Source organism: Hermetia illucens, chromosome 3 (genome assembly GCF_905115235.1).
Source record: "Hermetia illucens chromosome 3, iHerIll2.2.curated.20191125, whole genome shotgun sequence".
Classification (NCBI taxonomy): domain Eukaryota; kingdom Metazoa; phylum Arthropoda; class Insecta; order Diptera; family Stratiomyidae; genus Hermetia; species Hermetia illucens.
In genome coordinates this window covers 62,443,213-62,459,743 of record NC_051851.1, presented here as the reverse complement: position 1 = coordinate 62,459,743, position 16,531 = coordinate 62,443,213, and the positions used below count along the sequence as shown (strand labels likewise).

At 42.2% G+C, this 16,531-nt stretch overlaps 1 protein-coding gene and 1 long non-coding RNA gene across 2 annotated transcripts in view; one reads left to right on the top strand and one right to left on the bottom strand.

Moving 5' to 3' along the window:
• Window positions 1–759: 759 nt before the first annotated feature.
• On the bottom strand, window positions 760–14,820 carry LOC119651238 (intraflagellar transport protein 81 homolog). Its single transcript, XM_038054717.1, has 11 exons — window positions 14,617–14,820; window positions 14,318–14,526; window positions 8,833–9,026; window positions 8,611–8,771; window positions 8,322–8,552; window positions 8,044–8,244; window positions 7,875–7,994; window positions 7,527–7,820; window positions 1,280–1,393; window positions 1,046–1,189; window positions 760–990 (listed from the first exon to the last, which is right to left on the bottom strand). The coding sequence occupies exons 1-11, from the start codon at window positions 14,761–14,763 to the stop codon at window positions 817–819; spliced, it is 1,989 nt and encodes a 662-aa protein (XP_037910645.1). The 5' UTR covers window positions 14,764–14,820; the 3' UTR covers window positions 760–816.
• LOC119651239 overlaps window positions 14,589–16,531 on the top strand; it is a 14,328-nt gene continuing 12,385 nt past the window's right edge. Inside the window, exon 1 of the long non-coding RNA XR_005249442.1 lies at window positions 14,589–14,710. This is a non-coding gene — a long non-coding RNA (uncharacterized LOC119651239). The remainder of the gene's footprint in view (window positions 14,711–16,531) is intronic.

Genomic DNA, 16,531 nt, shown 5'->3' with positions numbered 1-16,531 from the left:
ACCAAGATTTATCAGTTTTTCCGGCTGCATCCCATAAGCCGACAGAAAGTCTTCCCAAATCACCATGCGAGAATAGGGCGGTAGGGACCTCTGCTCCAATTCTGAGATTCGAGAAAACTCGGGTTGATTAGTATGCTAAATTGTAAGTCTACTGACCTTGAGAGTTGACTCTTCTAGCGTAACGATCCTAACTCCTTTGAGCAATCGCCAGGCCTATTAACATTAGTTTCCGGAACAATGGTAGCCAGGAATAGCTCCGCCGCATTATTTCCCAACTTGAGATTATTCTGACCAACACCACATCAAGAAGCCTGAGGAAACGCTTATTCAATTATTGGAGCTGGATATTTTTCTCGGGCAGAACTGGCTAAGCTAATTTTTGGTGTTGTTGCCGATAAAGTTTCGCAGCAACATTTTATGCTATGCCTCTAACGACTTACTATCCGGGCAGTTTGAATGCGTCCTGCATTTTTGAAGAAGCGTCCAAAAGCGAGGGTCTACTACTTCTTCAAAAATGATTGAGTGTTGCGAATCTGGGTCTAGACTTGGATTTTTTCATTGAAGGGGCCCTGCGATTGACTGTAAGAATCAAAGTTTCGTTTTTTCTAACCTTTAAGATTTCGTGACTGGCTGCCATAGCAGCTCTGCCGAAAGAGTGGCAGGAATTAGTAACCAATATTAACTAAACAAATACAGTGTATCCGCGTGAAAACTTGATTTCTGAGCTCCCAATTAAGTGTACTACAAACTAATGACATATACATAGGTTACTCTTTTGTTTTAATGCATTGGTTGAAACAGTACACTTAAGTGTATTTAATGCAAAGTAAATGTTTCAGAGTTCTTCGCAATAGAGAATGTTCCTCCTAGTCCTTTAGCTTTAGCCTCCTGCATACATTGGATTTTAACCTCCATCAGTTGCTTCACATCTTCCCAAAGCTTCTGTTGCTCAAGCCTTTGATCTTGATTTTCAAATAACTCTTCTTGTTCCTGAAATTCAAACGTATAAGGACTGCGTATTTTTTTATATAACTTCAATGCAGACCAGTTGTAAGTCTTTAAGTTTATTTTCCTGTTCTCGAATCTGATTTTGCAGTGATTCCTTAACTGGGATCTCGCCTTCTGGTCTTCTGTTATTCATTTCATCTCGAACTCGCTCCAGTAAGTTTTCAGCACGCTCGTATTCCAGCTTAAGTTGTTGAGTAATTCCAAGAATGCGTTATTAATATGTAAAATAAACAGTCGGTTAAAGAAGGATAACTCCAATCTTTCGATATACCTTTAGATGATTCCATTCGCTTTCCAATTCTTTTATGGATTTTTCAGTTTCCAAATTCTCATTTTCCAAGACTTTGGCTTCGGAGTCCAATGTAGCGCTTAAAGTAAGATATGCCTGTAAATAATGTATTATAATATAAGGTTAAACACTTTTATATATTTGAAAACGTAAACCGGCGGAGAGAAGTTCTATGCTTTCCAATCTTATTAAATTCAGGGCATTGTATACAACAAAATTTTATTAAAATCGGTTCACTGTATGTGTATGTACATACTTGCAAAGAGGAGTGTTAATTTTTTTTCACCGAGTATAGTCAGGGAGGTATCGAAGGAAAGATTTCAGTTAGTACCTTCCCAAGATGGCCTCCATTCTGAAATTTAGTATAAAGGGGAGGAGCGCTGGGGTTTGTAAAGAGATCATTTCTTTCCTGGACCGTTCTCAGAAGCTACCAAAATGAAAAGTCCATAAATCACCAATTATAGTATATTGCTATAAGCTGACTGAAAACTCCCCTTAAGTTCATCCTAGAATCATAAAATTTTACAGTAGTCTCCTTTGCACGAATTTACTGCAAATAAGACATTGAATGTCAGTATCATACGAAAGTGAATAGTCTGACATTATATATGCATGTACAATACGAGCTGCGTACAAGCGGGTCAAGTGTCACTTAAATATCTTCCATTTCATTTTTATCGTAGCATAACTTGCTAAGATGCTCAAATAGACAACCCACATGCTGTTCTTTGTCAACCATGAGGATAGAACTTTATGTTACTATGGACATTTACGAACAGGGACCGGTCACCTCTTCTCACAATTAAGAGCAGCTCTGTGAGATTATATCTCGAAGCTCACTTGAATATGTTGAAACTAAAATTACATGTTCTACCGTTACCTCAGGGTTGCGTAAAATGGTGGGTCTTAAACAACTAATCAAAACCATTATAGACCCATAATACTGCTCGGTTGCGCAAACTGTTTGAACTAGTTCTTCAATAAAGGTCCTCATTGCTACCGTAGAAAGGGAATCAACCTATAACTGAGTTTCAGCCCGAAGTACCTGAATGACAGGGTGCGGGTAGAGGAAGACGACATCGATCTTAGCTGAAGCGATCGTAGTATTAGAACATGCTAGGATTTCTAAGTACCGAGATTTAGGTCTATTAAAAGAATGGTCGTAGTTTGTCTAGGCGAAACATCGACCTGCTAGTCGTAGTAGATGAATGCTCTGAGGCTTAAGGGGGTCATCCAGTGTGTCGGATCCGAGCAATCGACTTTTTTCGTTAGCATCAATTGTATCTAGATATAGTGTAGAATATATGGGCAAAGTGATTTTTTGATATTCGGAGTCGTTCGGAAATTATAGTGTTAAACACGTGATAAGTCACATGCTAGATTGATGTAGATCGCCGTAATAAAGCGCGTATTTATCGGTCCGAATGACGTTCCAATCTTCGCTAAAATCATAAGAATTGAAGCCAAGGCTGTATATGTGTTGCGTGAAGAAACCTAAGGTTTATGGACTAGATATAACAGATTAATGGTCAATTAAGGTTTTATGGCTAAAAATCGCATTCTACTTTTAAAATGCGTTTTTCTCGAAACTGCATGTTGAAAACCGGCTGCCACCATAGCTCAAAATCTATCCAACGAAATTCTTTGAAATTTTCACGACTTATTCAGAACATATTTCTACGGTCCGCAAACTAGGATAATTACGATTCAATCAACAGTTTTTTTTTATTCATTGAAGAAGCCTTAAAAAACACCAAAAGTCACAAAAAAAAGTTTAGCAAGGCATCAAAAATTTAGCTTTTAATGTTCTTTAATAATCCTAGTTTACGGACTTTAGTTAAGTCTGCACGTTAAAATGCCGTGTGCAGTTTTTTAAGATGGTCGCAGCGCCCTCCAGCGTGGCAGCAGAAAAACCCTTTTTTTGGAGATGCATTTCTGCATTTCAATGACGAACTTTGCGATAGGGCTGGAAAAATTATTATGCACGCTCAAGATAATAATAAATCTATGGTAAAAAATTCGTATTTGTATCTTTATCCAGTTCTTCACAAACAATTTCTCAAAAAAGCCAGGATCCAGACCGGATGTCAACCTCCACTGTGTCGATCAAGCTTTTAAGATATTCTTTGATGCGTCCCATGATTATCTTAGTTATTATTTTTCGTGACGGCGGGGAACACGTAGATAACCCCCCGCAATTATCACAATCAAAACGGGCTTTGAAATTGAATTTTAAAAACCATCTAATTCTTCCACTCTCTGAGAAAGGTCTCGGATTCCTATAATTTCCGTACGAGTGAAAGTAGCAGATCTATGGTAACTGCAGGTGCAGCGATGAATAATTCTGCGGTAAGACCGTCAAGTCCAGCGGCTTTACTCAGTTTGAGTGTATTGATTTCATCAACAAGAGGAAGAACCTCAATGGATGTGATACGACTAAGAAGTGTAATGAAGCTTTCTTTCCACCTCTTCAGTTATTTGCCATCATCAACCGTTAATGTCCTTCACAGGACCATTCAAAAGCTTGGGACTACATACAACTACTTTCGTGATGCGGTATGTACTTCTGAAATTATTGAGTTCTGCGGCATGTTTCGGCGAACTTCGGGGATTTCACCTGGTACCGAAGTTCGAGCGCATCACGCCCACCATCACTCGCAGCGGTCAGTTAAACCTTCAACCTCTTTCGCTCATCGATTTGCTTTCAAGATTGTTCAGGACGTTGTCAAGCCCAATGCTCTTAGATATCCTCAGACAGGCTTCTCATGGTATATACAACCCAACCAACGAGATAGATTTTCCACTGTCGAGCGGCAGCTGTATCATACAATACAAGCGGACTACGAATATTTGGAGTTTGGGTGTCAACACCTCTCTTGTTACGTATATCCAGAAGATAACTCCTGAAACCCAACTTCCCTTATAGCAAGCCAATGACGAGGCCTTGCAAGTTGCAGAAAACAATAAAACTCTCTCCGTGATCGTTACAATCGCCAAGACCGTGTTCCCCCATCACATCTCCAAGCAAGGGGTTGTCAGTGCTCACCTTGGCATTCAGATCACCCATTACCATCACAACGTCACCTTTAGAAAGCTTCTCCTGAACTGCGTGTAATTGGTAGTAGAAAACATCCTTCTCCACTATATCGGAAGTCTCCATTGATGCATAGCATTGTATAATTGTGATGGTCTTTAACTTGGATCGGAATCTTGTAGTCGATAGTCTGGCAGAAATCGGCTTGCAGGTCAAGAGAGTAGAGTAGCCTTCAGAAACAATCTGGGACCGGATTCGCGTCTGCTACTACATGACTTTCCAGAGTACAAAAGCACATTGCCATAAGTATGGCAAGAGGCAGAAGAGTACACTCCAGAGTTCCGAAGCACTCTTTCCCACCGCTCAGCTGAATGTTCGGCTGAACTTCGAGACGAATTCCAAAGAACGTGTATATAATTATGGCAAGATGACCTTTTGCATAGCTATTTCCAGGCTCTATGCATCTCCAGCAACTTCAAAAATTCTATCTAAAATCAATGATTAGACTGCGTCTCAACTACAGTCATTTGTGTATTGTGGTGCAGTTGCGACGTAAGAAGATTCGCGTGCTATTGGTTTGAGTAACCGAACAGATCCACCATAGAAAATTTGTCAGGAGCGTCGTTGCTAGGTTGACTCAAATTATCACCGGCGTTGCTATTAGACGGGTGGAGATTAGATTCCACTGGGAGTATGTCATCCCCAGTGAGCCTCTTGTAGTTGAAATTCTGGACATGCTCAAATAGAAACTTTCTGTCGTATGCGAAGGTATCTGTCATGCCACTATCCCATGCATGAATTTCGCAGATTTCACCGAAGAGGCGAGCTATGAAAAGTTCGTAGGGCCCCTGGTCTGGATTGATGTAGAATTTCTAGTATAATGAGCTACCAGTGCAGACCGTTGGTTGGCATATAGTATAAAGCAGATGATTAGCGGACTAGAGACTTCATTCCAGACAAACATTGTACTTAAAAAGGATACGTTGCGGGGGTTTACCGATTACCAACTCTCTACAAATTCATAAAGTCCATATTTAGTCGAAGTGTCAATGCGTACCTTCAGACCAGCAACACTCTGCCTGAGGAGCAGAAAAATTGCCGAGTTGAATCGAAAATCAACTCATTACGGACTCAATAATTGTAAAATAAGCAACTAGTAACCAAAGAAATCTATTTAGTTGCTGTATCGAGTATAACAAGGCTTTTGCAGTTTTCCGTACACCTGTCTAATCGATATTCCGCGTCTGCATTGCGTTGATTCGAAAGAAGTAAAGTTTTTGGCGACAGCTATGTCAGAGTGGTATAGGATTTGAGGGTAGCTTCACCTCACAGCCCACCTGCATACGGAGAGTCATTTTCCAAGTGGACTCATTGAGTTCTCTTTGGTTTTGTAATGACACTGAATTCCCTTTCAAGACTGCTGAATGAAACTAGAAGGCATGGTTTCGTAATTAAAGATTGTACACGTGCTAAGTGCAAACTGACACACTTGATGTACTTAGACGACATCAAGTTGCATGGTGGTACTGATAACCGTCTTAGCAGTCTGTTCAGAACAGGAGATACGTTCAGACGTGATATTTGGATGGAAGGGCGAATCCAAGCCATCTGCAAAGGTCATCAAGAGTCGCATGCCGGACATAGCATTGGTGACATCCACTTCTACAACTACTTAGAAACTCTGAAAGGGACCCATTCTCAAGTTGGTGATTTGGACAATGTTCTGCTGTCCGAACTCCTGTGACGTATGAAGTTGGTGTTGAAATCGAATCTCTTGCGACAGAAGAAGACTGATCTGGAGAACATTTAACGGCAGATATGGACTACTATGTCCATATTCCGAATGCATCACCCAAATTCTGTCGTGGAGCGGATAAATTTGTGTCGTGACATCGGACGCAGGGCATGGCTAACGTTGGGGCATAACATCCCCGCTATGCGCTTATTTTTACAGCAAAGAACAGGCGAGGCCGATCGCAGACTGACTTCATTAACTTGAACTATTTATTCAAGTATTTTTCAATCCTCTGAGAGTCTTTCTCTCACCATTTGTAGATCTCCATTTGTGGAACAGATGGTTGTGTACTGGCCAACTGTAGGCATTTACATGCAGGTATGCGTACCATTTGGAACGGCGGAGCATGGCTGCCTAGAGTCAGATATGTTGGACTATCACATTTCTGGTTGCACTGTGATAATGCCGGTGCAATACATGGGGAGATGATTCACCTGACCCTTGCAGAGAAGCATGGCCTGCTTCCGGGAAAATGTCCGGTTTACCGATAGTTCTTCTTAGGGCATGTATTGGAACCGGCAAGTTTTAATTGATCACAAAATAACCATTACGTGCTGTTAGTTGATAAAGCAAATCGCTTCACGTATGTAGATAATTGATGTTGCTATTCTCCATAGTAGGACCATTGAAAATACGTGGAGAAAAAGGTGAAGTATGAACCACTAGCTCGGGAAATCAAAGAAATTTGACGTCTCGATGGCATGGTTGTACGTCCCATAATATTGCCAGCTGCAGGTATTGCACTTAAATCTCCCACTGCTTCTCATGATGCCCTAGTATTGTCTTATAGTCTGATTCATACCATGCAGAAATAAACCAGGGGGAGTTCTCGACCGATCTTCCCATTAACGTTCCACTCTCCGGATAGCTGAGTGGTTAGAGCACAAGTCTGTCGTACGGAAGGTCGCAGTTCAAATCTCACTGGTGGCAGTGCGTTTTGTATCGTGATTTGACGTCGGATACCAATCGACTCAGCTGTGAATGTGTTAATCAGGATAATAATCTCGGGCGAGCGCAATGCTGACCACATTGCCTCCTACAGGGTACTGTAGTGTACCGTATCTTGAATGAAGTGCTCTAACACACTTCAAGGTTCGGATCCAAATGTGAATTGTTCCGCCAATAACTATTATTTTATTTGTCACAATCTCGACAGATGCCGGATTTTATCTAATACTAGCACAAACCAAGTATTTAGGCTCGGACGATCCTATGGTGGCGATCCGTGGTAGGTTAGTGGAAGAATCCGTCAAGATATCATATATGGCGAGTAGTTCCTGAGAATGGTTCCTTAATGGGTGTTTTTAAAGATGGGGGGATTATAACTGTTGATTTAAAAAATCGTCCTTTGTTTCGTAGTGCTATGAGAGAAATCCCTTTGGATATTACCTATAACTTACATTTTTCTTAGAATCTCGCTCGTCCTTCAATTCATCAATATGTTCACGCAATGGTCGCATTTTCTGTGAAATCGGCATCACCCTACTCCGAGCTGTTTGAACAGCCCTAACTAATCCTTCGACTAAGCGCGACAACTCGGTCAGTCCTCTTGATTCCAGCGGAGAATCAGGTCTAGAGATGGATCCATCCAATGATGCTGAATCTTCTTCTGTAACTTGAGGCAGAGTTGATGAGAGGGTTGGATCTTGAGCTTTCAGATTCTCTAATGTCTGAGTTAGATCAGCAACCTCGGCCTAAAAGAAATGTTACCCTTGCTATTCAATTCAAAAGGATCAAAATCTAAGTACCCTAATTGATGCAAGCTCCGATCTTTGCTGTTTGTAAACAGAGCTTTTGGCTCGTAGTGTGTTCACATATTGTTTCAAATCTTCGCCGCGCAGGACTATCTCTCCAACTGTGTCTTTGAGCTGGAAAAGAATTTTGTAACATAATTCGAAGGGAATTGAAAAGACCTACGAGCTTTTGTTTATGCATTAAAATTGTCTCCACTTCTCTCAACTCCTTGTTAGCTTGGTTCAGTTGTTCAGCGGCCATCTCTTTATTTCGAGCAATGAGAGCTGCTTGCTGCCGAAATGGTACCAATGAATCATTATGGTCACCTCGCTCGGATAAGCGCTTTTCAACGAATTGTTGAATTTTCCTTGAAGTACTGTCAACCTAAATTTCGAAGACATGCAATTTAGCGAGGAAAGTGAAAACCTTGGAAAATATTTCCAAAACACTCAGAATGATACCTTCATCTGCAAGTCGTTCAAATAATCCTTTGAAACATTGGGCTCATCAATAACTTCCTCTAATAATTTGATTTCTTCTTGCATATTACGCATTTCATTGGGCAATTTCTGCTTAACCATGAACTCCATAACCTGAGTTTCCTCTTGTATCGTTTCCATCATTTGTTGTGCTGACGTTCCCTGGGCAGCCATTCGGGCATTTGATAACTCCTTTTGAAGTCGTTCTTGCATCTGTCCGTAATGTAATTTTTAGTTTTTAGCTCCTTCTGCGGCTATTGAAGGGTTTTACCGTTTGCGCTCGATGGAGATTATGCTTCTGGTCTTCTAGTTGAGCTTCCAATTCCTTTTGCCGATCCCTTTCCAGGCGTAGTGCATGGGCAGCTTCTAGAACTAACTCCTGCTGAGGTACTTTGTCCAGGCGGGCTTGAGTTCTTTCGATTCTCTTCTTCACTGTAAAGTTTTGTTTAAATTAGGAGTGAAACTGTTTTTGGTTGATATGAAAGCGCTGTACCATTTGCCTTTTCCATCTCTATTGCGTTTATATCGTTTCTCAATTCCTTCAGGTGAGATGTCTCCTTAGACGATTCAATGTGACCTTTATGTGCTTGTTTGAATTCTTCTTGAATAAGCAAGTATTCATTCCATAAATTTGCTATTTCGGGGTTTGCCATCGCCTCTGGAGGCAGGGAAATAGGTAAAAGAAAGCTGCGGCAACGCGTGAAAGAAAATATTTTGATACTTATGAATGGAATTTAATATTCAGTTAAATTATTGGTTCTCAACTACCCAAGGTAAAGTAGAGTTTTTAGTGCATGACCATTATTATAAATTTGTTGACTTCCTAGTATTAATCGAGTGTAGCACCACTGTACTTGTCAACCAAACAAGCTACAGGTCGATTAACACTAGGTCGAGGTTTCAAATTATTAAAATGATTTTCACTGGAAACAGAAACAAGTCGAAAACCGGAAGTTCGGTGCTTTAACAACATTCTGGCAAACGAGGAGAAGGCGAAGCCCACCGCCTTCAAACACAAAACGTGATCGAACAGCAAAACAAGCGGAGCAGACACGAACTGCGAAACCCTTTCGTGTGGCATTGCCGGATGGTAATTCCGATAGCGGCAAACTACCGTTGAAGGTGTGGAGCAGTGTTGAGCCAAGGCTGTTGGTGACGGTAATTGGGCATCTCCTGAACGGCAAAGGAGAAGGTCTATCTTAGGTGATGCATGGATTCCATACTATAGAATGCGAAGACATACGACGGTTCATGCGTCGATAGGATCAGCGACACCTAGGAGGGCGTAAAGCTCAAAGTCATCCTATATGACGAGATCCCCAGGAGACCGGCCGTTCGCATCTGGTTGCTGAAGATCCGCGTGGACCCAATCCCTGTCTCTGCAAAGCCGACGGATTTTCACGGGACAGTAGGTGGTTATCAAGGAGGGAGGACCCCAGATGAACAGCCAACCTTATCTGCTCCATATAAATGCAGAGTGCCTGGAGATACGCAAAAGGCGGAATACAAACTGCAGCTTCAAGCCAGTAACGCAAAGCTGAAAGAGAATGAACGAAGAATGACCTCGATCCTCGAGCTTTTAGAATAAAACGAAAATCGACGGTTCGACGGAGACTAACGAACCCCCCACACAAGCAAATCATGTTGAGGGTAGTGCTTATAAATCTGCAGTACAGAAATGCCAAGTATTATAATTTATTATTATAAATTGCAAGCTTTTCTTTGTCCGGACTTGAGTTTCAGCAACCTACCTGTGGTCAAAATGACGCAGGCAGGAGCCGATAACGGCAAATTAGCTCTGCCAGAAGGATTGCAACAATTGATGTCCCCAATAGCAGCAAAGAAGGCCAACCTGTGGATAAAATGCGGCACGAATGCAACGCATATGCTTTGGGGCAGCTCGGAAATCAACGGGAGATGTCAGTCATTCTCTGATTTTATTATTGATGCAAATCTATCGGTGGGCTGTAGGGGCAGCACACTAACCAAACATTTTACCAGCTCAGAGAACTGTGACGGTTGGGAAGAGGTCTTTGATATCACCTTATTAACCGATAATGAGATTCCAAGGGAGGAAAACTGGAAAGGACTGACCAGAGCTTCTTCTCAGATCACAGTTGAATAATTTTCAGTCTCCAACCTTTTCAGAGCTCTTGAAGGATCGACTTACGCCTCCATGGATTAACGTGGGTACCTGTCTCGGAGACTTCATTCCACGGTGTGCTTAAGACACGGACTGACTTTGTGACCACAATCAGAACCCCGTAGAGACAAACGACAACGGTGCCAGTCAATTCTGAGGGCATGGCGCAGCATTCATACCGGTGGATGAAAGATCCATCTACATCTCTACGGAGTACGGCACCCATGTTGAAACGCAACTCCACGTTTGAGACCCGAAGGTCTCTATCCGCTTGAACACAACTACAACCTCCATGGAACTCCCACTAGGGGCCAATCGCAACAACCGAGTTGAATGCACATACAACAGCAATTCTCCCGAAGTATGTGAATTCAGGCGCTATGCCAGTTTCCATTGTATTAGAATACCTCTGGTAAGGTTTCGTGACCTATTGTCACTTCAGATGACTTTCCGTACAGACTGCCTGTCTGATTGTCCTAATTAGACCTTTGGAGCATTTGCCTACTGCATCACGGTCGGCAAACCAATGTTATATAGTGTCTCCCGGTGCCACCACTATGGAGGTTCTCCTCGGCCACTTGGTTCGGTCGACAGGGTTGCCGCCCTGTTTTCCTCACCGCCACTTCTGAGCCCAGGAGCATCGACTGGAGGAGGTTTGGCCAAGATAGACGAACTGGAATCAAAGATCGGGGTTCTGAGAAAGGCGTTCGCAACCGCTTTCAAAGTCTAGTGCCCTACTAAATACAGCCAGAGACATTACGGCCGTGGTGAAATGAAGATTTGTCCAGCTTGAGGAAGCTGACCAGGGAGATCTTCAACATCTGCTATAGGCAAACATTGGCAACCATACAAGCACCGCCTGAAGAAGTAAAAGCAAGCAGAGGTAGGCTTCAGAGTGGTGTCATCTCTCTGGTGCTCTGGTTGATAATGATGGACGAAATTGGACACATGTTGGACAAAGGTGAAGGTGGTGGCGTATCCCGACGACTTGGTGATGTTGGTGTTAGCGATGTTTACTTCCATTATGAGTAACATCATGGAAGGAACTTTGGGAAAGGTGTACCTGTGGACCGCAAGATGCGAACTTGGCATAAATCCAACCGAAACTTAGTTGATGCTATTCACCAACTAGATACTTGAATTCTATCTCCCGAGCTAAATGACCAAAGATAAGTTCTTCCTTCTAATGTAAAGTCTGTGTGATATTTTGGATCCGAAGCTAAATTGGAGATTTAAAATAGAACTGAGTATTAAGAAGGTCTGTATAACCTCCTATGGGTGCAAGAGGACCTTTGAAAGGAAATTGGGTCTCAGGACGAGGATAGTAACCTGGATGGACACAGCCGTGGTACTTCCCATCCTAAAGTAGGGTTCTATTATGTGGTGACAGGCACTGAGTTCTCTCAATGTCCTCTTACACCTCCTCAACCTAGACCTCGGCATTAAATACGTAGTGGTGTACAGTGCAGCTAAGCGAAGTACCTTGGGAACTCTGGGCTTTCCCACCGACTTCACCACACGCAAATCGAACTACACGAGAAACTTTGCTGTGGATTTTCCAACCAAAGCGTGTTGCAAGGCTAAAACACAGTCTTCTTCCCTGACTGATCACAGATGATCTGAAGTGTCGTTGCAGGAGTTCTCTGTATGTGTATTCGAGTCGTACGGTCTCGTGTATGATTCGTCAATGTATTTCAAGCTAAACTACTGGCGGTACTGGAAGATTATGCGCTGGTTTTGACTCTATAGTCAATTTGCCAATCGATATGGGACGCAGGGTCGGGATTCTCCTTCTAGTGAAGATAACTACTTCGGTTTCTTCCAGTGTAGGGCTGAAACCGTGAGCAGCCATCCATCCGCTTACCCGTCGCATCAATATGCCAAGTCTGCTTTGCGCCTGTTCAACAGTGGGTTCGGTAGCAAGTGCCGCTACGTCATCTGCATAAGCGACCAGGCACGACTCTTCGAGTATATCGAGTCTCAGCAGACTATCGTAGGAAGCGTTCCAGAGGTCCGGTCCTAGGATGGATCCCTGTGCTACTCCCGACGTGATTTCCGTCCTCCTTTGGCCCTCTAGTGTCCGATAGAGCAGGGAGCGGTCTTTCAGATAATCCCTCAATATCTGCAAGAGATAGCTTGGCAGGTGAAATGAGTTTTCTAGTGTGCCTAACATATTTGTCCATCTTACGAAATTGAAGGCATTTCTGACATCAAGCGTTATGGGGAGCACTATCCGTCGAGATCGGCGGCTGTGTGCCTCGGCTCGATGAATCGCATCTACTACCTCCATAACAGCATCCACTGTAGACCTCCCTGTAGCAGCGCCGATTGCTTCAGCGAATCTACTCCTGATGAGCTTCTCGAGCACTTTTCCGGCCGTGTCAAGAATACACAGCGGTCGGTATGCAGGCGGGAGCTCCGGGTCTCCTTTACCCTTAACGATCAACGCGAGTCTGGCCACTTTCTAGCGACAAGGAAAAATGTCCACCTTCATGCAAGCGATGAACACTTCAAGCAGAAATTCTGGCCGTTGGCGGAACAGCAGTTTGTAAACTTCTGCCGGGATGCCATCAGGGCCTGGCGCCTTTCTGTTTTTCACACGCTTCTTCGAACTCTGTCGTTAAGCCCTTGTACTGAACGGCAACATCCTCCAGACTGTTGCGGCAAATTGCGCTGAACAATTTGGACGCTCAAGGTCACCCTCCTTTGGCTTCTCGGTCACATGGAGGTGATTTCAAAAAGGACCCTTGTTTTGAGTGTGCAATTGGAGGGATATCTGTGTGCTCCCTGCCTCCGTGAAGGTAATAACTAAAATTGTCCTGAAACGCATCAAACAACATTGTGAAAGCTTGATCGACAACGAGCAGATTGGTTTCGACTTCGGACCTTTTGCATTGGCCACACAATATTCTGCGGGTCATTTTGGAACAGTGCGTGGAGTTTAGATCTTCGCTTCAGCTGCTCTTCATCGATTTTGAGCGACATATGATGGTGCAAATTGTCATGTGCTGCATTGAGGTAAAATTTAAGAGGAATTTGAGGTAGAAAGCCGGGTCCGCCAGGGTTGCATTTTGCACTGACGTTCTTCATGTTGAATATCCGGAGGACGTGCTAGAGTTCAATATATTATGACATCTTTCCCCAAACACCTAGACTACCCTAATGATATTTGTTAGCTTTCTCAATGGGTCATTGACTTTTGCCAAATGGCTATGGATTTGGAAAGACTAGCAAGTAGAGTCGGAGTGAAGATAAACACCAATAAAATCATGGTTTCCAGTCTGACGGGTCATTGCAATCTCCCTATCTGCAATAATGGGTAGAGAATCGAAGGCGTTGGTCAATTTGTATATCTAGAAAGCGTGGTTTCTGGCAATGGTTGCACTCAACTAGATGCCGCTCGACTAACAGCACTGGATCCGTTTTCAGTAATTTGCCTAAAATCTCGAATAGCAATTATCTCGATTATCTAAGATCAAGTTGAGACTGTTCTGTGATAATTTTCCTTCTGTGTTGCAATACGGGATTGGGGTATGCCGATCTGATACTATTTTGTACCAGTTATCCGTCAGCGATATGATGAAAAGACGGAAGTGGCAATCGGTAGGACATATATTAGGGGGGGGGGACCTACCCTGCCAATTTGGTTGACGGGTGAGCAAGGACCCTTGGCGCAGAACAGTAGTTTCATACTTTCGAATCATTCCATAGGAAGGCTTTCAGCAAGTTTTAAATCACAGTAAACAATTTGCTGATATGTACATAGATTGCGGAAGACGAATGACCAAAATCGTGAATTTGTAACTTGCTGGATTCGAAAAACTTAATACCTTACCGTGCTAAGTAAGTTAACTGATGAATCTTCTCTTTGTGATCGAAAATATATCGGAGAATTGGGTGGATAACTTTCTTATCTCCATGATGTACGCTACGACGGAAAGATGTTGGGTCGGAAATTTCGATATGTGGTCTGTACTGTATCCTTTGCAGTCCCTCCAAAATTCGTCGCACTGTGTCTTCACGATCATTGAATTTCACATCAAACTAAGGAACATTTATAAAAGGTAGCATTTATTTAAAAAATTAACACAAATGTCACAGTAATTCGGAAATTATTGCGTTTTACGTACGTACTTTGGTCGTTGCGTTGAAGTGCACGAGAATATCAACCAGAACTTGAAGCAGACCCTCTCCGGACATTGAGTCGAAGGATATTAAATTATATTCGGTATTAAGTGTGTTGTTTATTTGAGTAACAATATATTTTAATTCGTCAGTCATTTTGCTGTTTGTGATATGTAAGCTACGAGATCTTATGCCAACTGAAAAATTCTATTATGTATCAAAGTTTGGTCGATAGGTTGCCATGGTGGTGATTTCGAAACATGTCATGGAAACAAGTGTGAGGGTAATGCGACCAAAATATAATCTCACTACAACTGCATTTTTGAAAAGGGATAATTTGGCTTTTGCGATACAATAACTTTTTTCTACAAATTCGAAATGGTGGAAAAAGATATCGGAGTGTGATGCACATAGTTGAATCTTCTTTAAGGTTGCAGTTGTTAATTTGATTTATTCTATCCTCCTCTGTTGAGGAGCTTAGATTTGCTTATTTTGTTTAGGAGACTAACAAAACATTCAACATAACTGGGTACCGGAATAATATATTTCTGGTAAGAAATATTTTAAAGTTATTGATATCTAGGAAATGTATATTTAAGAATTGCTGGTGGATTTGTCTTAATGGGTGAATAGATATTCCAGAATTTTCAATCAAGCATCCTGGCCTAAGAAGTAATCCTTGAAATTTTTCAACAACTGCGTCAGGATAAATCATGCTGTTACTTTGTTGCTTATTCTAATGGACCAAATGTATGAAAATCAGATGCTGTCATATTTGTATGCCGTGGGAGAAGGGGCATCTCTTATAATTCATTTTATGGATGATTTCTTGTGTTATTCGAACAGCAGCAAGATGTTCAGTTTCATTTAGAATAATTATGCATTTCCTGTTAGATTCTCGGTGATTTTCTTTCGTTACTGATTTAATCTTATCAGCCTGTATCCAATTCCTTGACGGAGGTTTAGGAAAAAAACGATTTGTTGTTCAATGCTGCCCATTCCAGCAAAATATTTTTGTAGCAGCAAATCCTAGTTATCTTGCCGTTACTATTTACAAAACTGAGGCTATATTGGGTAGAACGTATCTAACCACTTACGCCACCTTTTAATCAGCGATGGCTTCATTGTTGATTTGATTAAGGCAACGGTGATTTCCAAATGAATCCAAGATGCACCATATGCCAGCGGGATCAATTTTGATTGTCAATTTCAAGATGGACGGAAGCACTTACATCACCGACAACAACCCGTATTATATTGTACTCAAATCGGATGTGTTTAATAAAGGAGGGTGTTTGGGTTGCACGAAGGCATGAACTATTCTAGCTGCCTGTCCAGTGGTGGAAAAAGGCAGTTTTTGCATTTTGCATCAACTCCAGAACGGCCACTTGAAAGGAGATTGTGCCTTCAGAAGCTGGTCACCACTAAATGCAGCATACAAGTTCCAGGGAGGTTCGCGAGAAGTAAACTGATTGCCTTCGTTCATATGCGACAGTTGGTAGTTGTTTTGGCGGTGATGGTAATTGCAGGAATTAAAAGCACAAATTTAAAGTCTCAGAGATATACTCTTTAATTGCAGTTTAGACCCAGCTTGCTGAGTGGATTACGGCCATGCACCATAGCGGGTATGAATTTTGCGGATGTTAATGAAGAGGAAATTCTATAAGTCATAAACAGCTTGAAGAGCAGGTGAGGCCCAGGTCTGCATGGAGTGCAGAATTTTGAGTACAAAATTTCATCAGCGTACATGGTCGGTTGGTACATTCCATAAATTAGGTCATTAGTCGCCCCCAGGAATTTCCACCATTTGTTAATGAGGGGATTATCTATCTTTTCCCTAAGAAGGACATGGTCCAATAATGCCCCAGACCCAAGACGCTTACCAAATCTCGACAAATTCATAACGTCCATAATTAATGAAAGG